Consider the following 24,288-nt stretch of genomic DNA (forward strand, 5'->3'; position numbering starts at 1 on the left):
TCTCCCGTCACCGCCGAGCCGCCTACACCGGAGCCGCCAGAATCTCCTCCATTCTCCTCTCGTCGCCGCCGAGCCGTCTACACCGGAGCCGCCGGAATCTCCTCCATTCTCCTTCCGTCACCGCCGAGCCGTCTACACCGGAGCTGCCGGAATCTACTCCATTCTCTTCCCATCACCGCCGAGCCGCCTACACCGGAGCCGCCGGAATCTCCTCCATTCTCCTCCCGTCACCGCTGAGCCGTCTACACCGGAGCTGCCGGAATCTCCTCCCATCACCGCCGAGCCGTCTACACCGGAGCCGCCGGAATCTCCTCCATTCTCCTCCCGTCACCGCCGAGCCGTCTACACCGGAGCCGCCGGAATCTCCTCCATTCTCCTTCCGTCACCGCCGAGCCGTCTACACCAGAGCCGCCGGAATCTCCTCCATTCTCCTTCCGTCACCGCCGAGCCGTCTACACCGGAGCCGCCGGAATCTCCTCCATTCTCCTCCTATCACCGCCGAGCCGTCTACACCGGAGCCGCCGGAATCTCCTCCATTCTCCTCCCGTCACCGCCGAGCCGTCTACACCGGAGCCGCCGTAATCTCCTCCATTCTCCTCCCGTCACCGCCGAGCCGTCTACATCGGAGCCGCCGGAATCTCCTCCATTCTCCTCCCGTCACCGCCGAGCCGCCTACACCGGAGCCGCCGGAATTTCCTCCATTCTCTTCCCGTCACCGCCGAGCCGTCTACACCGGAGCCGCCGGAATTTCCTCCATTCTCTTCCCGTCACCGCCGAGCCGCCTACACCGGAGCTGCCGGAATCTCCTCCATTCTCCTCCCGTCACCGCCGAGCCGTCTACACCGGAGCCGCCGGAATCTCCTCCATTCTCTTCCCGTCACCGCCGAGCCGTCTACACCGGAGCCGCCGGAATCTCCTCCATTCTCCTCCCGTCACCGCCGAGCCGTCTACACCGGAGCCGCCGGAATCTCCTCCATTCTCCTCCCGTCACCGCCGAGCCGTCTACACCGGAGCCGCCGGAATCTCCTCCATTCTCTTCCCGTCACCGCCGAGCCGTCTACACCGGAGCCGCCGGAATCTCCTCCATTCTCTTCCCGTCACCGCCGAGCCGTCTACACCGGAGCCGCCGGAATCTCCTCCATTCTCCTCCCGTCACCGCCGAGCCGTCTACACCGGAGCCGCCGGAATCTCCTCCATTCTCCTCCCGTCACCGCCGAGCCGTCTACACCGGAGCCGCCGGAATCTCCTCCATTCTCCTCCCTTCACCGCCGAGCCGTCTACACCGGAGCCGCCGGAATCTCCTCCATTCTCCTCCCGTCACCGCCGAGCCGTCTACACCGGAGCCGCCGGAATCTCCTCCATTCTCTTCCCGTCACCGCCGAGCCGTCTACACCGGAGCCGCCGGAATCTCCTCCATTCTCCTTCCGTCACCGCCGAGCCGTCTACACCGGAGCCGCCGGAATCTCCTCCATTCTCCTCCTGTCACCGCCGAGCCGCCTACACCGGAGCCGCCGGAATCTCCTCCATTCTCCTCCCGTCACCGCCGAGCCGCCTACACCGGAGCCGCCGGAATCTCCTCCATTCTCCTCCAGTCACCGCCGAGCCGCCTACACCGGAGCCGCCGGAATCTCACAGGAGACAGAACAAGATGGAAATGTCTGCTGCACTGCGAGGAGGGGGAGGAGCACAGGTGACGTCACCAGAGGTCAATAACGACTTCTCTCCTGAGCCCCGCCCCCTGATCACATGACGATGACGTCACCACAGGTCCTTCACCTCCTTTCTCCTGAGCTCCACCCCCTGATCACATGACGATGACGTCACCACAGGTCCTTCACCTCTTCTCTCCTGAGCCCCGCCCCCCTGATCACATGACGGTGACGTCACCACAGGTCCTCCCGCGCTCAGTGCAGCCGCTCCGTCCCGGGTGTGCGCAGCTCGTGTTCTCTGGGGTCAGCCAGCAGCAGATTTCCGGTTCCCGCCATTCCGGTGAGATGACAGGAGGGTTTGTGGTGAATCTGTGAGAGGAGAGTGTGGGGGGAGATCAGAGCTGTTCCTGTGGAGGCTCCTGCTCCATGTGACTGCGGCTCCTCAGTGTTGGGGACGGGCAGCATTGTATGGGGGATGTGCAGCGTCTCCTCCTCACCTCACGGCCCCCGCTGGAGGTGTAGTTGCCACGGTGACCGTCCCCCGCTGGAGGTGTAGTTACCACGGTGACCGTCCTCCGCTGGAAGTGTAGTTACCACGGTGACCGTCCCCCGCTGGAGGTATAGTTACCACGGTGACCGTCCCCCGCTGGTGGTGTAGTTGCCACGGTGACCGTCCCCCGCTGGCGGTGTAGTTACCACGGTGACCGTCCCCCGCTGGAGGTGTAGTTACCACGGTGACCGTCCCCCGCTGGCGGTGTAGTTACCACGGTGACCGTCCCCCGCTGGCGGTGTAGTTGCCACGGTGACCGTCCTCCGCTGGAGGTGTAGTTACCACGGTGATCGTCCCCCGCTGGAGGTGTAGTTACCACGGTGACCGTCCCCCGCTGGTGGTGTAGTTGCCACGGTGACCGTCCTCCGCTGGAGGTGTAGTTACCACGGTGACCGTCCCCCGCTGGAGGTGTAGTTACCACGGTGACCGTCCCCCGCTGGCGGTGTAGTTACCACGGTGACCGTCCCCCGCTGGCGGTGTAGTTACCACGGTGACCGTCCCCCGCTGGTGGTGTAGTTACCCCGGTGACCGTCCCCCGCTGGAGTTACCACGGTGACCGTCCCCCGCTGGAGCTGTAGTTACCACGGTGACCGTCCCCCGCTGGAGCTGTAGTTACCACGGTGACCGTCCCCCGCTGGAGCTGTAGTTACCACGGTGACCGTCCCCCCGCTGGAGGTGTAGTTACCACGGTGACCGTCCCCCGCTGGAGGTGTAGTTACCACGGTGACCGTCCCCCGCTGGTGGTGTAGTTACCACGGTGACCGTCCCCCGCTGGAGCTGTAGTTACCACGGTGACCGTCCCCCCGCTGGAGGTGTAGTTACCACGGTGACCGTCCCCCGCTGGAGGTGTAGTTACCACGGTGACCGTCCCCCGCTGGTGGTGTAGTTACCACGGTGACCGTCCCCCGCTGGTGGTGTAGTTACCCCGGTGACCGTCCCCCGCTGGCGGTGTAGTTACCACGGTGACCGTCCCCCGCTGGTGTTGTAGTTACCCCGGTGACCGTCCCCCGCTGGAGTTACCACGGTGACCGTCCCCCGCTGGAGCTATAGTTACCACGGTGACCGTCCCCCGCTGGAGCTGTAGTTACCACGGTGACCGTCCCCCCGCTGGAGGTGTAGTTACCACGGTGACCGTCCCCCCGCTGGAGGTGTAGTTACCACGGTGACCGTCCCCCGCTGGTGGTGTAGTTACCACGGTGACCGTCCCCCGCTGGTGGTGTAGTTACCACGGTGACCGTCCCCCGCTGGTGGTGTAGTTACCCCGGTGACCGTCCCCCGCTGGAACTGTAGTTACCACGGTGACCGTCCCCCGCTGGAGCTGTAGTTACCACGGTGACCGTCCCCCGCTGGAGCTGTAGTTGCCACGGTGACCGTCCCCCCGCTGGAGGTGTAGTTACCACGGTGACCGTCCCCCGCCTACGAGGCTGATAATGAGCGGTCAGATCGGCAGAGGAGGCCACGGTGGAGTTTTTTGGCTTTTCCTACAGATTCTTCCTGATAAATGTTTATATTTGGGCAGAATTTAGTGATTGTCGTTCTCTCGTCCCCTGTGATTTCCATCTTCCCCTCCATCATGAAGACGCCGGCAGGACGAGATCCCTCCAGCTGATCCAGTGCTCATCCCTCCTCTCCTGAATGACCCCCGAGGATGGACGAGGACAGGAATGAGACCACCAGGAGATTATTCCACTGCGCCCTGGAGATCATCTCCCTGTTGAGCGGAGAGGTAACTCCTCTACATTTCTATCAGCTTTATTGTGTGATGTGACGAGTCCGACACCGGGAGGAGGAAATCCAGAATAGGAGAGAAGGATTCTCTACTGTAAGAGCAGGGATTCTGTGGAGCTCTCTGCCCGGAGGAGTTGTCATGGGGATTCCCTATAAGAGCTGTAGAGGGGCCGGGATGTCTGTCCGGAGTGTAATAATATTCCCGGTTATGGCCCCAGATTACTGGAGACGGTTATTGATCCCGGGATTTCTACTGATTGTCAGATCTGAAGTCGGGAAGGAATTCTTCTCCCTAAGTGTCTCTCTCCATACACAGGATTACACAATAGTGAGGAAGACACCGGGGGACTGTGTGACTCCCATCATCCATCTCCAGGAGTCAGGAGGGCGGAGCCCGGGCCCCATCACAGAGCCTCCCCCGCACTCCCCGATACATGAGAGGAACAAGAAGATCCTGGAGCTCAGCAACAAGATGATCGAGCTGCTGAGCGGAGAGGTGACTGCTGGGACATTATACAGGACTGGAGGATTCTGGGTGATGAGCGGAGAGGTGACTGCTGGGACATTATACAGGATGGCACTGGAGGATTCTGGGTGATGAGCGGAGAGGTGACTGCTGGGACATTATACAGGACGGCACTGGAGGATTCTGGGTGATGAGCGGAGAGGTGACTGCTGGGACATTATACAGGACGGCACTGGAGGATTCTGGGTGAGGAGAGGTGACTGCTGGGACATTATACAGGACGGCACAGGAGGATTCTGGGTGAGGAGAGGTGACTGCTGGGACATTATACAGGACGGCAATGGAGGATTCTGGGTGATGAGCGGAGAGGTGACTGCTGGGACATTATACAGGACGGCACTGGAGGATTCTGGGTGATGAGCGGAGAGGTGACTGCTGGGACATTATACAGGACGGCACTGGAGGATTCTCGTGAGGAGAGGTGACTGCTGGGACATTATACAGGACGGCATTGGAGGATTCTGGGTGATGAGCAGAGAGGTGACTGCTGGGACATTATACAGGACGGGACTGGAGGATTCTGGGTGATGAGGGGAGAGGTGACTGCTGGGACATTATACAGGACGGCACTGGAGGATTCTGGGTGAAGAGCGGAGAGGTGACTGCTGGGACATTATACAGGACAGCACTGGAGGATTCTGGGTGATGAGCGGAGAGGTGACTGCTGGGACATTATACAGGACGGCACTGGAGGATTCTGGGTGATGAGCGGAGAGGTGACTGCTGGGACATGATACAGGACGGCACTGGAGGATTCTGGGTGAGGAGAGGTGACTGCTGGGACATTATACAGGACGGCACTGGAGGATTCTGTGTGTTGAGGGGAGAGGTGACTGCTGGGACATGATACAGGACGGCACTGGAGGATTCTGGGTGAGGAGAGGTGACTGCTGGGACATTATACAGGACGGCACTGGAGGATTCTGGGTGATGAGAGGAGAGGTGACTGCTGGGACATTATACAGGACGGCACTGGAGGATTCTGGGTGATGAGCGGAGAGGTGACTGCTGGGACATTATACAGGACGGCACTGGAGGATTCTGGGTGATGAGCGGAGAGGTGACTGCTGGGACATTATACAGGACGGCACTGGAGGATTCTGGGTGATGAGCGGAGAGGTGACTGCTGGGACATTATACAGGACGGCACTGGAGGATTCTCGTGAGGAGAGGTGACTGCTGGGACATTATACAGGACGGCATTGGAGGATTCTGGGTGATGAGCAGAGAGGTGACTGCTGGGACATTATACAGGACGGGACTGGAGGATTCTGGGTGATGAGGGGAGAGGTGACTGCTGGGACATTATACAGGACGGCACTGGAGGATTCTGGGTGATGAGCGTAGAGGTGACTGCTGGGACATTATACAGGACGGCACTGGAGGATTCTGGGTGATGAGCGGAGAGGTGACTGCTGGGACATGATACAGGACGGCACTGGAGGATTCTGGGTGATGAGCGGAGAGGTGACTGCTGGGACATTATACAGCACTGGAGGATTCTGGGTGATGAGCGGAGAGGTGACTGCTGGAACATTATACAGGACGGCACTGGAGGATTCTAGTTGAGGAGAGGTGACTGCTGGGACATTATACAGGACGGCACTGGAGGATTCTGGGTGAGGAGAGGTGACTGCTGGGACATTATACAGGACGGCACTGGAGGATTCTGGGTGAGGAGAGGTGACTGCTGGGACATTATACAGGACGGCACTGGAGGATTCTGGGTGAGGAGAGGTGACTGCTGGGACATTATACAGGAGGGCACTGGAGGATTCTGGGTGATGAGCGGAGAGGTGACTGCTGGGTCATGATACAGGACGGCACTGGAGGATTCTGGGTGAGGAGAGGTGACTGCTGGGACATTATACAGGACGGCACTGGAGGATTCTGGGTGATGAGCGGAGAGGTGACTGCTGGGACATTATACAGGACGGCACTGGAGGATTCTGGGTGATGAGCGGAGAGGTGACTGCTGGGACATTATACAGGACTTCTCTGGAGGATTCTGGGTGATGAGCGGAGAGGTGACTGCTGGGACATTATACAGGACGGCACTGGAGGATTCTGGGTGATGAGCGGAGAGGTGACTGCTGGGACATTATGCAGGACGGCTCTGGAGGATTCTGGGTGATGAGCGGAGAGGTGACTGCTGGGACATTATACAGGACGGCTCTGGAGGATTCTGGGTGATGAGCGGAGAGGTGACTGCTGGGACATTATACAGGACGGCACTGGAGGATTCTGGGTGATGAGAGGAGAGGTGACTGCTGGGACATTATACAGGACAGCACTGGAGGATTCTGCGTGATGAGAGGAGAGGTGACTGCTGGGACATTATACAGGACGGCACTGGAGGATTCTGGGTGATGAGCGGAGAGGTGACTGCTGGGACATTATACAGGACGGCACTGGAGGATTCTTGGTGATGAGCGGAGAGGAGAATGCTGGGACATTATACAGGACGGCACTGGAGGATTCTGGGTGATGAGAGGAGAGGTGACTACTGGGACATTATACAGGACGGCACTGGAGGATTCTGGGTGATGAGCGGAGAGGTGACTGCTGGGACATTATACAGGACGGCACTGGAGGGTTCTGAGTGATGAGCGGAGAGGTGACTGCTGGGACATTATACAGGACGGCACTGGAGGATTCTGAGTGATGAGAGGAGAGGTGACTGCTGGGACATTATACAGGAGGGCACTGGAGGATTCTGGGTGATGAGCAGAGAGGTGACTGCTGGGACATTATACAGGACGGCACTGGAGGATTCTGGGTGATGAGCGGAGAGGTGACTGCTGGGACATTATACAGGAGGGCACTGGAGGATTCTGGGTGATGAGCAGAGAGGTGACTGCTGGGACATTATACAGGACGGCACTGGAGGATTCTGGGTGATGAGAGGAGAGGTGACTGCTGGGACATTATACAGGACGGCACTGGAGGATTCTAGGTGATGAGCGGAGAGGTGACTGCTGGGACATTATACAGGAGGGCACTGGAGGATTCTGGGTGATGAGCAGAGAGGTGACTGCTGGGACATTATACAGGACGGCACTGGAGGATTCTGGGTGATGAGAGGAGAGGTGACTGCTGGGACATTATACAGGACGGCACTGGAGGATTCTAGGTGATGAGCGGAGAGGTGACTGCTGGGACATTATACAGGACGGCACTGGAGGATTCTAGGTGATGAGCAGAGAGGTGACTGCTGGGACATTATACAGGACGGCACTGGAGGATTCTGGGTGATGAGCAGAGAGGTGACTGCTGGGACATTATACGGGACGGCACTGGAGGATTCTGAGTGATGAGCGGAGAGGTGACTGCTGGGACATTATACAGGACGGCACTGGAGGATTCTGGGTGATGAGCAGAGAGGTGACTGCTGGGACATTATACAGGACGGCACTGGAGGATTCTGGGTGATGAGCGGAGAGGTGACTGCTGGGACATTATACAGGACGGCACTGGAGGATTCTGGGTGATGAGCAGAGAGGTGACTGCTGGGACATTATACAGGACGGCACTGGAGGATTCTGGGTGATGAGCGGAGAGGTGACTGCTGGGAAATTATACAGGACGGCACTGGAGGATTCTGAGTGATGAGAGGAGAGGTGACTGCTGGGACATTATACAGGACGGCACTGGAGGATTCTGGGTGATGAGAGGAGAGGTGACTGCTGGGACATTATACAGTACGGCTCTGGAGGATTCTGAGTGATGAGAGGAGAGGTGACTGCTGGGACATTATACAGGAGGGCACTGGAGGATTCTGGGTGATGAGCGGAGAGGTGACTGCTGGGACATTATACAGGACGGCACTGGAGGATTCTGAGTGATGAGAGGAGAGGTGACTGCTGGGACATTATACAGGACGGCACTGGAGGATTCTGGGTGATGAGCGGAGAGGTGACTGCTGGGACATTATACAGGACGGCACTGGAGGATTCTGAGTGATGAGAGGAGAGGTGACTGCTGGGACATTATACAGGACGGCACTGGAGGATTCTGGGTGATGAGCGGAGAGGTGACTGCTGGGACATTATACAGGACGGCACTGGAGGATTCTGAGTGATGAGCGGAGAGGTGACTGCTGGGACATTATACAGGACGGCACTGGAGGATTCTGGGTGATGAGCGGAGAGGTGACTGCTGGGACATTATACAGGACGGGACTGGAGGATTCTGGGTGATGAGGGGAGAGGTGACTGCTGGGACATTATACAGGACGGCACTGGAGGATTCTGGGTGATGAGCGGAGAGGTGACTGCTGGGACATTATACAGGACGGCACTGGAGGATTCTGGGTGATGAGCGGAGAGGTGACTGCTGGGACATGATACAGGACGGCACTGGAGGATTCTAGTTGAGGAGAGGTGACTGCTGGGACATTATACAGGACGGCACTGGAGGATTCTGGGTGAGGAGAGGTGACTGCTGGGACATTATACAGGACGGCACTGGAGGATTCTGGGTGAGGAGAGGTGACTGCTGGGACATTATACAGGAGGGCACTGGAGGATTCTGGGTGATGAGCGGAGAGGTGACTGCTGGGACATGATACAGGACGGCACTGGAGGATTCTGGGTGAGGAGAGGTGACTGCTGGGACATTATACAGGACGGCACTGGAGGATTCTGGGTGATGAGCGGAGAGGTGACTGCTGGGACATTATACAGGACGGCACTGGAGGATTCTGGGTGATGAGCGGAGAGGTGACTGCTGGGACATTATACAGGACTTCTCTGGAGGATTCTGGGTGATGAGCGGAGAGGTGACTGCTGGGACATTATACAGGACGGCACTGGAGGATTCTGGGTGATGAGCGGAGAGGTGACTGCTGGGACATTATGCAGGACGGCTCTGGAGGATTCTGGGTGATGAGCGGAGAGGTGACTGCTGGGACATTATACAGGACGGCACTGGAGGATTCTGGGTGATGAGAGGAGAGGTGACTGCTGGGACATTATACAGGACAGCACTGGAGGATTCTGTGTGATGAGAGGAGAGGTGACTGCTGGGACATTATACAGGACGGCACTGGAGGATTCTGGGTGATGAGCGGAGAGGTGACTGCTGGGACATTATACAGGACGGCACTGGAGGATTCTTGGTGATGAGCGGAGAGGAGAATGCTGGGACATTATACAGGACGGCACTGGAGGATTCTGGGTGATGAGAGGAGAGGTGACTACTTGGACATTATACAGGACGGCACTGGAGGATTCTGGGTGATGAGCGGAGAGGTGACTGCTGGGACATTATACAGGACGGCACTGGAGGATTCTGGGTGATGAGCGGAGAGGTGACTGCTGGGACATTATACAGGAGGGCACTGGAGGATTCTGGGTGATGAGCAGAGAGGTGACTGCTGGGACATTATACAGGACGGCACTGGAGGATTATAGGTGATGAGCGGAGAGGTGACTGCTGGGACATTATACAGGACGGCACTGGAGGATTCTGGGTGATGAGCGGAGAGGTGACTGCTGGGAAATTATACAGGACGGCACTGGAGGATTCTGAGTGATGAGAGGAGAGGTGACTGCTGGGACATTATACAGGACGGCACTGGAGGATTCTGGGTGATGAGCGGAGAGGTGACTGCTGGGACATTATACAGGATGGCACTGGAGTATTCTGAGTGATGAGCGGAGAGGTGACTGCTGGGACATTATACAGGAGAGCACTGGAGGATTCTGAGTGATGAGAGGAGAGGTGACTGCTGGGACATTATACAGGACGGCACTGGAGGATTCTGGGTGATGAGCGGAGAGGTGACTGCTGGGACATTATACAGGACGGCACTGGAGGATTCTGAGTGATGAGAGGAGAGGTGACTGCTGGGACATTATACAGGACGGCACTGGAGGATTCTGGGTGATGAGCGGAGAGGTGACTGCTGGGACATTATACAGGACAGCACTGGAGGATTCTGGGTGATGAGAGGAGAGGTGACTGCTGGGACATTATACAGGACGGCACTGGAGGATTCTGGGTGATGAGCGGAGAGGTGACTGCTGGGACATTATACAGGACAGCACTGGAGGATTCTGGGTGATGAGCGGAGAGGTGACTGCTGGGACATTATACAGGAGGGCTCTGGAGGATTCTGAGTGATGAGAGGAGAGGTGACTGCTGGGACATTATACAGGACAGCACTGGAGGATTCTGGGTGATGAGCGGAGAGGTGACTGCTGGGACATTATACAGGACGGCACTGGAGGATTCTGAGTGATGAGAGGAGAGGTGACTGCTGGGACATTATACAGGACAGCACTGGAGGATTCTGAGTGATGAGAGGAGAGGTGACTGCTGGGACATTATACAGGACGGCACTGGAGGATTCTGAGTGATGAGAGGAGAGGTGACTGCTGGGACATTATACAGGACGGCACTGGAGGATTCTGAGTGATGAGAGGAGAGGTGACTGCTGGGACATTATACAGGACAGCACTGGAGGATTCTGGGTGATGAGCGGAGAGGTGACTGCTGGGACATTATACAGGACGGCACTGGAGGATTCTGAGTGATGAGCGGAGAGGAGACTGCTGGGACATTATACAGGACGGCACTGGAGGGTTCTGAGTGATGAGCGGAGAGGTGACTGCTGGGACATTATACAGGACGGCACTGGAGGATTCTGGGTGATGAGCGGAGAGGTGACTGCTGGGACATTATACAGGACGGCACTGGAGGATTCTGGGTGATGAGCGGAGAGGTGACTGCTGGGACATTATACAGGACGGCACTGGAGGATTCTGGGTGATGAGCGGAGAGGTGACTGCTGGGACATTATACAGGACGGCACTGGAGGATTCTGGGTGATGAGAGGAGAGGAGAATGCTGGGACATTATACAGGACGGCACTGGAGGATTCTGGGTGATGAGAGGAGAGGAGACTGCTGGAACATTATACAGGACGGCACTGGAGGATTCTGAGTGATGAGCGGAGAGGAGACTGCTGGGACATTATACAGGACGGCACTTGAGGATTCTGGGTGATGAGCGGAGAGGTGACTGCTGGGACATTATACAGGACGGCACTGGAGGATTCTGGGTGATGAGAGGAGAGGAGACTGCTGGGACATTATACAGGACGGCACTTGAGGATTCTGGGTGATGAGCGGAGAGGTGACTGCTGGGACATTATACAGGACGGCACTTGAGGATTCTGGGTGATGAGAGGAGAGGAGACTGCTGGAACATTATACAGGACGGCACTGGAGGATTCTGAGTGATGAGCGGAGAGGAGACTGCTGGGACATTATACAGGACGGCACTTGAGGATTCTGGGTGATGAGCGGAGAGGAGACTGCTGGGACATTATACAGGAGGGCACTGGAGGATTCTGGGTGATGAGCGGAGAGGTGACTGCTGGGACATTATACAGGACGGCACTGGAGGATTCTGGGTGATGAGAGGAGAGGAGACTGCTGGGACATTATACAGGACGGCACTGGAGGATTCTGAGTGATGAGCGGAGAGGTGACTGCTGGGACATTATACAGGACGGCACTGGAGGATTCTGGGTGATGAGCGGAGAGGTGACTGCTGGGACATTATACAGGACGGCACTGGAGGATTCTGAGTGATGAGCAGAGAGGTGACTGCTGGGACATTATACAGGACGGCACTGGAGGATTCTGGGTGATGAGAGGAGAGGTGACTGCTGGGACATTATACAGGACGGCACTGGAGGATTCTGAGTGATGAGAGGAGAGGAGAATGCTGGGACATTATACAGGACGGCACTGGAGGATTCTGAGTGATGAGAGGAGAGGAGAATGCTGGGACATTATACAGGACGGCACTGGAGGATTCTGAGTGATGAGCAGAGAGGTGACTGCTGGGACATTATACAGGACGGCACTGGAGGATTCTGGGTGATGAGAGGAGAGGTGACTGCTGGGACATTATACAGGACGGCACTGGAGGATTCTGGGTGATGAGAGGAGAGGAGAATGCTGGGACATTATACAGGACGCACTGGAGGATTCTGAGTGATGAGAGGAGAGGAGAATGCTGGGACATTATACAGGACGGCACTGGAGGATTCTGGGTGATGAGCGGAGAGGTGACTGCTGGGACATTATACAGGACGGCTCTGGAGGATTCTAGGGGATGAGCGGAGAGGTGACTGCTGGGAGATTATACAGGATGGCACTGGAGGATTCTGGGTGATGAGGGGAGAGGTGACTGCTGGGACATTATACAGGACGGCACTGGAGGATTCTGGGTGATGAGCGGAGAGATGACTGCTGGGACATTATACAGGACGGCTCTGGAGGATTCTGGGTGATGAGCGGAGAGGTGACTGCTGGGACATTATACAGGACGGCACTGGAGGATTCTGGGTGATGAGCGGAGAGGTGACTGCTGGGACATTATACAGGAGGGCACTGGAGGATTCTGGGTGATGAGCGGAGAGGTGACTGCTGGGACATTATACAGGACGGCACTGGAGGATTCTGGGTGATGAGCGGAGAGGTGACTGCTGGGACATTATACAGGACGGCACTGGAGGATTCTGAGTGATGAGAGGAGAGGTGACTGCTGGGACATTATACAGGACGGCACTGGAGGATTCTGGGTGATGAGCGGAGAGGTGACTGCTGGGACATTATACAGGACGGCACTGGAGGATTCTGGGTGATGAGCGGAGAGGTGACTGCTGGGACATTATACAGGACGCACTGGAGGATTCTGGGTGATGAGCGGAGAGGACACTGCTGGGACATTATACAGGACGGTACTGGAGGATTCTGAGTGATGAGAGGAGAGGTGACTGCTGGGACATTATACAGGACGGCACTGGAGGATTCTGGGTGATGAGCGGAGAGGTGAATGCTGGGACATTATACAGGACGGCACTGGAGGATTCTGGGTGATGAGCGGAGAGGTGACTGCTGGGACATTATACAGGACGCACTGGAGGATTGTGGGTGATGACCGGAGAGATGACTGCTGGGACATTTAACAGGACGGCATTGGAGGATTCTGGGTGATGAGCGGAGAGGTGACTGCTGGGACATTATACAGGACGGCACTGGAGGATTCTGGGTGATGAGCGGAGAGGTGACTGCTGGGACATTATACAGGACGGCACTGGAGGATTCTGGGTGATGAGCGGAGAGGTGACTGCTGGGACATTATACAGGACGCACTGGAGGATTCTGGGTGATGAGCGGAGAGGAGACTGCTGGGACATTATACAGGACGGTACTGGAGGATTCTGAGTCATGAGAGGAGAGGTGACTGCTGGGACATTATACAGGACGGCACTGGAGGATTCTGGGTGATGAGCGGAGAGGTGACTGCTGGGACATTATACAGGATGGCACTGGAGGATTCTGGGTGATGAGCGGAGAGGTGACTGCTGGGACATTATACAGGACGCACTGGAGGATTGTGGGTGATGACCGGAGAGATGACTGCTGGGACATTTAACAGGACGGCACTGGAGGATTCTGGGTGATGAGCGGAGAGGTGACTGCTGGGACATTATACAGGACGGCACTGGAGGATTCTGGGTGATGAGCGGAGAGGTGACTGCTGGGACATTATACAGGACGGCACTGGAGGATTCTGGGTGATGAGCGGAGAGGTGACTGCTGGGACATTATACAGGACGGCACTGGAGGATTCTGGGTGATGAGCGGAGAGGTGACTGCTGGGACATTATACAGGACGGCACTGGAGGATTCTGGGTGATGAGCGGAGAGGTGACTGCTGGGACATTATACAGGACGGCACTGGAGGATTCTGAGTGAGCGGAGAGGTGACTGCTGGGACATTATACAGGACGGCACTGGAGGATTCTGGGTGATGAGCGGAGAGGAGAATGCTGGGACATTATACAGGATGGCACTGGAGGATTCTGGGTGATGAGCGGAGAGGTGACTGCTGTGACATTATACAGGACGGCACTGGAGGATTCTGGGTGATGAGCGGAGAGGTGACTGCTGGGACATTATACAGGACGGAACTGGAGGATTCTGGGTGATGAGCGGAGAGGTGACTGCTGGGACATTATACAGGACGGAACTGGAGGATTCTGGGTGATGAGCGGAGAGGAGACTGCTGGGACATTATACAGGACGGCACTGGAGGATTCTGGGTGATGAGCGGAGAGGAGAATGCTGGGACATTATACAGGACGGCACTGGAGGATTCTGGGTGATGAGCGGAGAGGAGAATGCTGGGACATTATACGGGACGGCACTGGAGGATTCTGGGTGATGAGAGGAGAGGTGACTGCTGGGACATTATACAGGACGGCACTGGAGGATTCTGGGTGATGAGCGGAGAGGAGACTGCTTGGACATTATACAGGACGGCACTGGAGGATTCTGGGTGATGAGAGGAGAGGTGACTGCTGGGACATTATACAGGACGACACTGGAGGATTCTGAGTGATGAGGGGAGAGGAGACTGCTTGGACATTATACAGGACGGCACTGGAGGATTCTGGGTGATGAGCGGAGAGGTGACTGCTGGGACATTATACAGGACGGCACTGGAGGATTCTGAGTGATGAGAGGAGAGGTGACTGCTGGGACATTATACAGGACGGCACTGGAGGATTCTGGGTGATGAGCGGAGAGGAGAATGCTGGGACATTATACAGGACGGCACTGGAGGATTCTGGGTGATGAGCGGAGAGGTGACTGCTGGGACATTATACAGGACGGCACTGGAGGATTCTGGGTGATGAGCGGAGAGGAGAATGCTGGGACATTATACAGGACGGCACTAGAGGATTCTGGGTGATGAGAGGAGAGGTGACTGCTGGGACATTATACAGGACGGCACTGGAGGATTCTGGGTGATGAGCGGAGAGGAGACTGCTTGGACATTATACAGGACGGCACTGGAGGATTCTGGGTGATGAGAGGAGAGGTGACTGCTGGGACATTATACAGGACGGCACTGGAGGATTCTGGGTGATGAGCGGAGAGGAGAATGCTGGGACATTATACAGGACGGCACTAGAGGATTCTGAGTGATGAGCGGAGAGGTGACTGCTGGGACATTATACAGGACGGCACTGGAGGATTCTGGGTGATGAGCGGAGAGGTGACTGCTGGGACATTATACAGGACGGCACTGGAGGATTCTGAGTGATGAGAGGAGAGGTGACTGCTGGGACATTATACAGGACGGCACTAGAGGATTCTGAGTGATGAGCGGAGAGGTGACTGCTGGGACATTATACAGGACAGCACTGGAGGATTCTGGGTGATGAGCGGAGAGGTGACTGCTGGGACATTATACAGGACAGCACTAGAGGATTCTGGGTGATGAGCGGAGAGGTGACTGCTGGGACATTATACAGGACGGCACTGGAGGTTTCTGAGTGAGCGGAGAGGTGACTGCTGGGACATTATACAGGACGGCACTGGAGGATTTTGGGTGATGAGCGGAGAGGTGACTGCTGGGACATTATACAGGATGGCACTGGAGGATTCTGGGTGATGAGCGGAGAGGTGACTGCTGTGACATTATACAGGACAGCACTGGAGGATTCTGGGTGATGAGCGGAGAGGTGACTGCTGTGACATTATACAGGACAGCACTGGAGGATTCTGGGTGATGAGCGGAGAGGTGACTGCTGGGACATTATACAGGACGGAACTGGAGGATTCTGGGTGATGAGCGGAGAGGAGAATGCTGGGACATTATACAGGACGGCACTGGAGGATTCTGAGTGATGAGAGGAGAGGTGACTGCTGGGACATTATACAGGACGGCACTGGAGGATTCTGGGTGATGAGCGGAGAGGTGATTGCTGGGACATTATACAGGACGGCACTGGAGGATTCTGAGTGATGAGCGGAGAGGAGAATGCTGGGACATTATACAGGACGGCACTGGAGGATTCTGAGTGATGAGAGGAGAGGTGACTGCTGGGACATTATACAGGACGGCACTGGAGGATTCTGGGTGATGAGCGGAGAGGTGACTGCTGGGACATTATACAGGACGGCACTGGAGGATTCTGGGTGATGAGCGGAGAGGTGACTGCTGGGACATTATACAGGACGGCACTGGAGGATTCTGGGTGATGAGAGGAGAGGAGACTGCTGGGACATTATACAGGACGGCACTGGAGGATTCTGGGTGATGAGCGGAGAGGAGAATGCTGGGACATTATACAGGACGGCACTGGAGGATTCTGGGTGATGAGAGGAGAGGTGACTGCTGGGACATTATACAGGACGGCACTGGAGGATTCTGAGTGATGAGAGGAGAGGTGACTGCTGGGACATTATACAGGATGGCACTGGAGGATTCTGGGTGATGAGCGGAGAGGAGAATGCTGGGACATTATACAGGACGGCACTGGAGGATTCTGGGTGATGAGAGGAGAGGTGACTGCTGGGACATTATACAGGACGGCACTGGAGGATTCTGAGTGATGAGAGGAGAGGTGACTGCTGGGACATTATACAGGACGGCACTGGAGGATTCTGGGTGATGAGCGGAGAGGAGAATGCTGGGACATTATACAGGACGGCACTGGAGGATTCTGAGTGATGAGAGGAGAGGTGACTGCTGGGACATTATACAGGACGGCACTGGAGGATTCTGAGTGATGAGAGGAGAGGTGACTGCTGGGACATTATACAGGACGGCACTGGAGGATTCTGGGTGATGAGCGGAGAGGTGACTGCTGGGACATTATACAGGACGGCACTGGAGGATTCTGGGTGATGAGAGGAGAGGTGACTGCTGGGACATTATACAGGACGGCACTGGAGGATTCTGGGTGATGAGCGGAGAGGTGACTGCTGGGACATTATACAGGACGGCACTGGAGGATTCTGGGTGATGAGAGGAGAGGTGACTGCTGGGACATTATACAGGACGGCACTGGAGGATTCTGAGTGATGAGAGGAGAGGTGACTGCTGGGACATTATACAGAACGGCACTGGAGGATTCTGGGTGATGAGCGGAGAGGTGACTGCTGGGACATTATACAGGACGGCACTGGAGGATTCTGGGTGATGAGCGGAGAGGTGGCTGCTGGGACATTATACAGGACGGGACTGGAGGATTCTGGGTGATGAGCGGAGAGGTGACTGCTGGGACATTATACAGGACGGCACTGGAGGATTCTGAGTGATGAGCGGAGAGGAGACTGCTGGGACATTATACAGGACGGCACTGGAGGATTCTGGGTGATGAGCGGAGAGGTGACTTCTGGGACATTATACAGGACTGCACCGGAGGATTCTGGGTGATGAGCGGAGAGGTGACTGCTGGGTCATTATACAGGACGGCACTGGAGGATTCTGAGTGATGAGCGGAGAGGAGACTGCTGGGACATTATACAGGACGGCACTGGAGGATTCTGGGTGATGAGCGGAGAGGTGACTGCTGGGACATTATACAGGACGGCACTGGAGGATTCTGAGTGATGAGCGGAGAGGAGACTGCTGGGACATTATACAGGAGGGCACTGGAGGATTCTGAGTGATGAGCGGAGAGGTGACTGCTGGGACATTATACAGGACGGCACTGGAGGATTCTGAGTGATGAGCGGAGAGGTGACTGCTGGGACATTATACAGGACGGCACTGGAGGATTCTGGGTGATGAGCAGAGAGGTGACTGCTGGGACATTATACAGGAGAGCACTGGAGGATTCTGAGTGATGAGAGGAGAGGTGACTGCTGGGACATTATACAGGACGGCACTGGAGGATTCTGAGTGATGAGAGGAGAGGTGACTGCTGGGACATTATACAGGACGGCACTGGAGGATTCTGGGTGAGGAGTGGAGAGGTGACTGCTGGGACATTATACAGGACGGCACTGGAGGATTCTGAGTGATGAGAGGAGAGGTGACTGCTGGGACATTATACAGGACGGCACTGGAGGATTCTGGGTGAGGAGTGGAGAGGTGACTGCTGGGACATTATACAGGAGAGCACTGGAGGATTCTGGGTGATGAGTGGAGAGGTGACTGCTGGGACATTATACAGGACGGCACTGGAGGATTCTGAGTGATGAGAGGAGAGGTGACTGCTGGGACATTATACAGGACGGCACTGGAGGATTCTGAGTGATGAGAGGAGAGGTGACTGCTGGGACATTATACAGGAGAGCACTGGAGGATTCTGGGTGAGGAGTGGAGAGGTGACTGCTGGGACATTATACAGGAGAGCACTGGAGGATTCTGAGTGATGAGAGGAGAGGTGACTGCTGGGACATTATACAGGAGAGCACTGGAGGATTCTGGGTGATGAGTGGAGAGGTGACTGCTGGGACATTATACAGGACGGCACTGGAGGATTCTGAGTGATGAGAGGAGAGGTGACTGCTGGGACATTATACAGGACGGCACTGGAGGATTCTGGGTGAGGAGTGGAGAGGTGACTGCTGGGACATTATACAGGAGAGCACTGGAGGATTCTGAGTGATGAGAGGAGAGGTGACTGCTGGGACATTATACAGGAGAGCACTGGAGGATTCTGGGTGATGAGCAGAGAGGTGACTGCTGGGACATTATACAGGAGAGCACTGGAGGATTCTGAGTGATGAGAGGAGAGGTGACTGCTGGGACATTATACAGGACGGCACTGGAGGATTCTGAGTGATGAGAGGAGAGGTGACTGCTGGGACATTATACAGGACGGCACTGGAGGATTCTGGGTGAGGAGTGGAGAGGTGACTGCTGGGACATTATACAGGACGGCACTGGAGGATTCTGAGTGATGAGAGGAGAGGTGACTGCTGGGACATTATACAGGACGGCACTGGAGGATTCTGGGTGAGGAGTGGAGAGGTGACTGCTGGGACATTATACAGGAGAGCACTGGAGGATTCTGGGTGATGAGTGGAGAGGTGACTGCTGGGACATTATACAGGACGGCACTGGAGGATTCTGAGTGATGAGAGGAGAGGTGACTGCTGGGACATTATACAGGACGGCACTGGAGGATTCTGAGTGATGAGAGGAGAGGTGACTGCTGGGACATTATACAGGACGGCAGTGGAGGATTCTGGGTGAGGAGTGGAGAGGTGACTGCTGGGACATTATACAGGACGGCACTGGAGGATTCTGAGTGATGAGAGGAGAGGTGACTGCTGGGACATTATACAGGACGGCACTGGAGGATTCTGGGTGAGGAGTGGAGAGGTGACTGCTGGGACATTATACAGGAGAGCACTGGAGGATTCTGGGTGATGAGTGGAGAGGTGACTGCTGGGACATTATACAGGACGGCACTGGAGGATTCTGAGTGATGAGAGGAGAGGTGACTGCTGGGACATTATACAGGACGGCACTGGAGGATTCTGAGTGATGAGAGGAGAGGTGACTGCTGGGACATTATACAGGACGGCACTGGAGGATTCTGAGTGATGAGTGGAGAGGTGACTGCTGGGACATTATACAGGACGGCACTGGAGGATTCTGAGTGATGAGAGGAGAGGTGACTGCTGGGACATTATACAGGACGGCACTGGAGGATTCTGGGTGATGAGCGGAGAGGTGACTGCTGGGACATTATACAGGACGGCACTGGAGGATTCTGAGTGATGAGAGGAGAGGTGACTGCTGGGACATTATACAGGACGGCACTGGAGGATTCTGAGTGATGAGAGGAGAGGTGACTGCTGGGACATTATACAGGACGGCACTGGAGGATTCTGGGTGAGGAGTGGAGAGGTGACTGCTGGGACATTATACAGGAGAGCACTGGAGGATTCTGGGTGATGAGTGGAGAGGTGACTGCTGGGACATTATACAGGACGGCACTGGAGGATTCTGAGTGATGAGAGGAGAGGTGACTGCTGGGACATTATACAGGATGGCACTGGAGGATTCTGAGTGATGAGTGGAGAGGTGACTGCTGGGACATTATACAGGAGAGCACTGGAGGATTCTGGGTGAGGAGCGGAGAGGTGACTGCTGGGATATTATACAGGACGACACTGGAGGATTCTGGGTGATGAGCGGAGAGGTGACTGCTGGGACATTATACAGGACGGCACTGGAGGATTCTGGGTGATGAGCGGAGAGGAGACTGCTGGGACATTATACAGGACGGCACTGGAGGATTCTGGGTGATGAGCGAAGAGGTGACTGCTGGGACATTATACAGGACGGCACTGGAGGATTCTGGGTGATGAGCGGAGAGGTGACTGCTGGGACATTATACAGGACGGCACTGGAGGATTCTGAGTGATGAGCGGAGAGGTGACTGCTGGGACATTATACAGGACGGCACTGGAGGATTCTGAGTGATGAGCGGAGAGGTGACTGCTGGGACATTATACAGGACGGCACTGGAGGATTCTGGGTGATGAGCGGAGAGGTGACTGCTGGGACATTATTCAGGACGGCTCTGGAGGATTCTGGGTGATGAGCGGAGAGGTGACTGCTGGGACATTATACAGGACGGCACTGGAGGATTCTGGGTGATGAGCGGAGAGGTGACTGCTGGGACATTATACAGGACGGCACTGGAGGATTCTGAGTGATGAGCGGAGAGGTGACTGCTGGGACATTATACAGGACGGCACTGGAGGATTCTGGGTGATGAGCGGAGAGGTGACTGCTGGGACATTATACAGGACGGCACTGGAGGATTCTGAGTGATGAGCGGAGAGGAGACTGCTGGGACATTATACAGGAGAGCACTGGAGGATTCTGGGTGATGAGAGGAGAGGTGACTGCTGGGACATTATACAGGACGGCTCTGGAGGATTCTGGGTGATGAGCGGAGAGGTGACTGCTGGGACATTATACAGCACTGGAGGATTCTGGGTGATGAGCGGAGAGGTGACTGCTGGGACATTATACAGCACTGGAGGATTCTGGGTGATGAGCGGAGAGGTGACTGCTGGGACATTATACAGGATGGCACTGGAGGATTCTGGGTGATGAGCGGAGAGGTGACTGCTGGGACATTATACAGGACGGCACTGGAGGATTCTGGGTGATGAGCGGAGAGGTGACTGCTGGGACATTATACAGGACGGCACTGGAGGATTCTGGGAGAGGAGAGGTGACTGCTGGGACATTATACAGGACGGCACAGGAGGATTCTGGGTGAGGAGAGGTGACTGCTGGGACATTATACAGGACGGCACTGGAGGATTCTGGGTGATGAGCGGAGAGGTGACTGCTGGGACATTATACAGGACGGCACTGGAGGATTCTGGGTGATGAGCGGAGAGGTGACTGCTGGGACATTATACAGGACGGCACTGGAGGATTCTCGTGAGGAGAGGTGACTGCTGGGACATTATACAGGACGGCATTGGAGGATTCTGGGTGATGAGCATAGAGGTGACTGCTGGGACATTATACAGGACGGGACTGGAGGATTCTGGGTGATGAGGGGAGAGTTGACTGCTGGGACATTATACAGGACGGCACTGGAGGATTCTGGGTGATGAGCGGAGAGGTGACTGCTGGGACATTATACAGGACGGCACTGGAGGATTCTGGGTGATGAGCGGAGAGGTGACTGCTGGGACATGATACAGGACGGCACTGGAGGATTCTGGGTGAGGAGAGGTGACTGCTGGGACATTATACAGGACGGCACTGGAGGATTCTGTGTGTTGAGGGGAGAGGTGACTGCTGGGACATTATACAGGACGGCACTGGAGGATTCTGGGTGATGAGCGGAGAGGTGACTGCTGGGACATTATACAGGACGGCACTGGAGGATTCTGGGTGATGAGCGGAGAGGTGACTGCTGGGACATTATACAGGACGGCACTGGAGGATTCTCGTGAGGAGAGGTGACTGCTGGGACATTATACAGGACGGCACTGGAGGATTCTCGTGAGGAGAGGTGACTGCTGGGACATTATACAGGACGGCATTGGAGGATTCTGGGTGATGAGCAGAGAGGTGACTGCTGGGACATTATACAGGACGGGACTGGAGGATTCTGGGTGATGAGGGGAGAGGTGACTGCTGGGACATTATACTGGACGGCACTGGAGGATTCTGGGTGATGAGCGGAGAGGTGACTGCTGGGACATTATACAGGACAGCACTGGAGGATTCTGGGTGATGAGCGGAGAGGTGACTGCTGGGACATTATACAGGACGGCACTGGAGGATTCTGGGTGATGAGCGGAGAGGTGACTGCTGGGACATGATACAGGACGGCACTGGAGGATTCTGGGTGAGGAGAGGTGACTGCTGGGACATTATACAGGACGGCACTGGAGGATTCTGGGTGATGAGAGGAGAGGTGACTGCTGGGACATTATACAGGACGGCACTGGAGGATTCTGGGTGATGAGCGGAGAGGTGACTGCTGGGACATTATACAGGACGGCACTGGAGGATTCTGGGTGATGAGAGGAGAGGTGACTGCTGGGACATTATACAGGACGGCACTGGAGGATTCTGGGTGATGAGCGGAGAGGTGACTGCTGGGACATTATACAGGACGGCACTGGAGGATTCTCGTGAGGAGAGGTGACTGCTGGGACATTATACAGGACGGCATTGGAGGATTCTGGGTGATGAGCAGAGAGGTGACTGCTGGGACATTATACAGGACGGGACTGGAGGATTCTGGGTGATGAGGGGAGAGGTGACTGCTGGGACATTATACAGGACGGCACTGGAGGATTCTGGGTGATGAGCGGAGAGGTGACTGCTGGGACATTATACAGGACAGCACTGGAGGATTCTGGGTGATGAGCGGAGAGGTGACTGCTGGGACATTATACAGGACGGCACTGGAGGATTCTGGGTGATGAGCGGAGAGGTGACTGCTGGGACATGATACAGGACGGCACTGGAGGATTCTGGGTGAGGAGAGGTGACTGCTGGGACATTATACAGGACGGCACTGGAGGATTCTGTGTGTTGAGGGGAGAGGTGACTGCTGGGACATGATACAGGACGGCATTGGAGGATTCTGGGTGAGGAGAGGTGACTGCTGGGACATTATACAGGACGGCACTGGAGGATTCTGGGTGATGAGAGGAGAGGTGACTGCTGGGACATTATACAGGACGGCACTGGAGGATTCTGGGTGATGAGCGGAGAGGTGACTGCTGGGACATTATACAGGACGGCACTGGAGGATTCTGGGTTATGAGCGGAGAGGTGACTGCTGGGACATTATACAGGACGGCACTGGAGGATTCTGGGTGATGAGCGGAGAGGTGACTGCTGGGACATTATACAGGACGGCACTGGAGGATTCTCGTGAGGAGAGGTGACTGCTGGGACATTATACAGGACGGCATTGGAGGATTCTGGGTGATGAGCAGAGAGGTGACTGCTGGGACATTATACAGGACGGGACTGGAGGATTCTGGGTGATGAGGGGAGAGGTGACTGCTGGGACATTATACAGGACGGCACTGGAGGATTCTGGGTGATGAGCGTAGAGGTGACTGCTGGGACATTATACAGGACGGCACTGGAGGATTCTGGGTGATGAGCGGAGAGGTGACTGCTGGGACATGATACAGGACGGCACTGGAGGATTCTGGGTGATGAGCGGAGAGGTGACTGCTGGGACATTATACAGCACTGGAGGATTCTGGGTGATGAGCGGAGAGGTGACTGCTGGAACATTATACAGGACGGCACTGGAGGATTCTAGTTGAGGAGAGGTGACTGCTGGGACATTATACAGGACGGCACTGGAGGATTCTGGGTGAGGAGAGGTGACTGCTGGGACATTATACAGGACGGCACTGGAGGATTCTGGGTGAGGAGAGGTGACTGCTGGGACATTATACAGGACGGCACTGGAGGATTCTGGGTGAGGAGAGGTGACTGCTGGGACATTATACAGGAGGGCACTGGAGGATTCTGGGTGATGAGCGGAG

At 55.9% G+C, this 24,288-nt stretch overlaps 1 protein-coding gene across 3 annotated transcripts in view; it reads left to right on the forward strand.

Annotated features, from left to right (window-relative positions):
• Positions 1-1,799: 1,799 nt before the first annotated feature.
• LOC141073086 (uncharacterized) overlaps positions 1,800-24,288 on the forward strand; it is a 64,681-nt gene continuing 42,192 nt past the window's right edge. Inside the window, exons 1-3 of one of the 3 annotated variants that reach the window (XM_073560415.1) lie at positions 1,851-1,989; positions 3,779-3,925; positions 4,244-4,423. In XM_073560415.1, coding sequence (XP_073416516.1) covers positions 3,848-3,925; positions 4,244-4,423 — 258 coding nt within the window. In that variant the 5' untranslated portion in view covers positions 1,851-1,989; positions 3,779-3,847. Of the gene's footprint in view, positions 1,990-3,778; positions 3,926-4,243; positions 4,424-24,288 lie in introns of all 3 variants that reach the window. The other 2 variants (XM_073560416.1, XM_073560417.1) reach the window with 2 other exon arrangements.

Source organism: Dendrobates tinctorius, unplaced genomic scaffold (genome assembly GCF_039654945.1).
Source record: "Dendrobates tinctorius isolate UK_male_01 unplaced genomic scaffold, ASM3965494v1 ptg000296l, whole genome shotgun sequence".
In the NCBI taxonomy this organism is placed as follows: domain Eukaryota; kingdom Metazoa; phylum Chordata; class Amphibia; order Anura; family Dendrobatidae; genus Dendrobates; species Dendrobates tinctorius.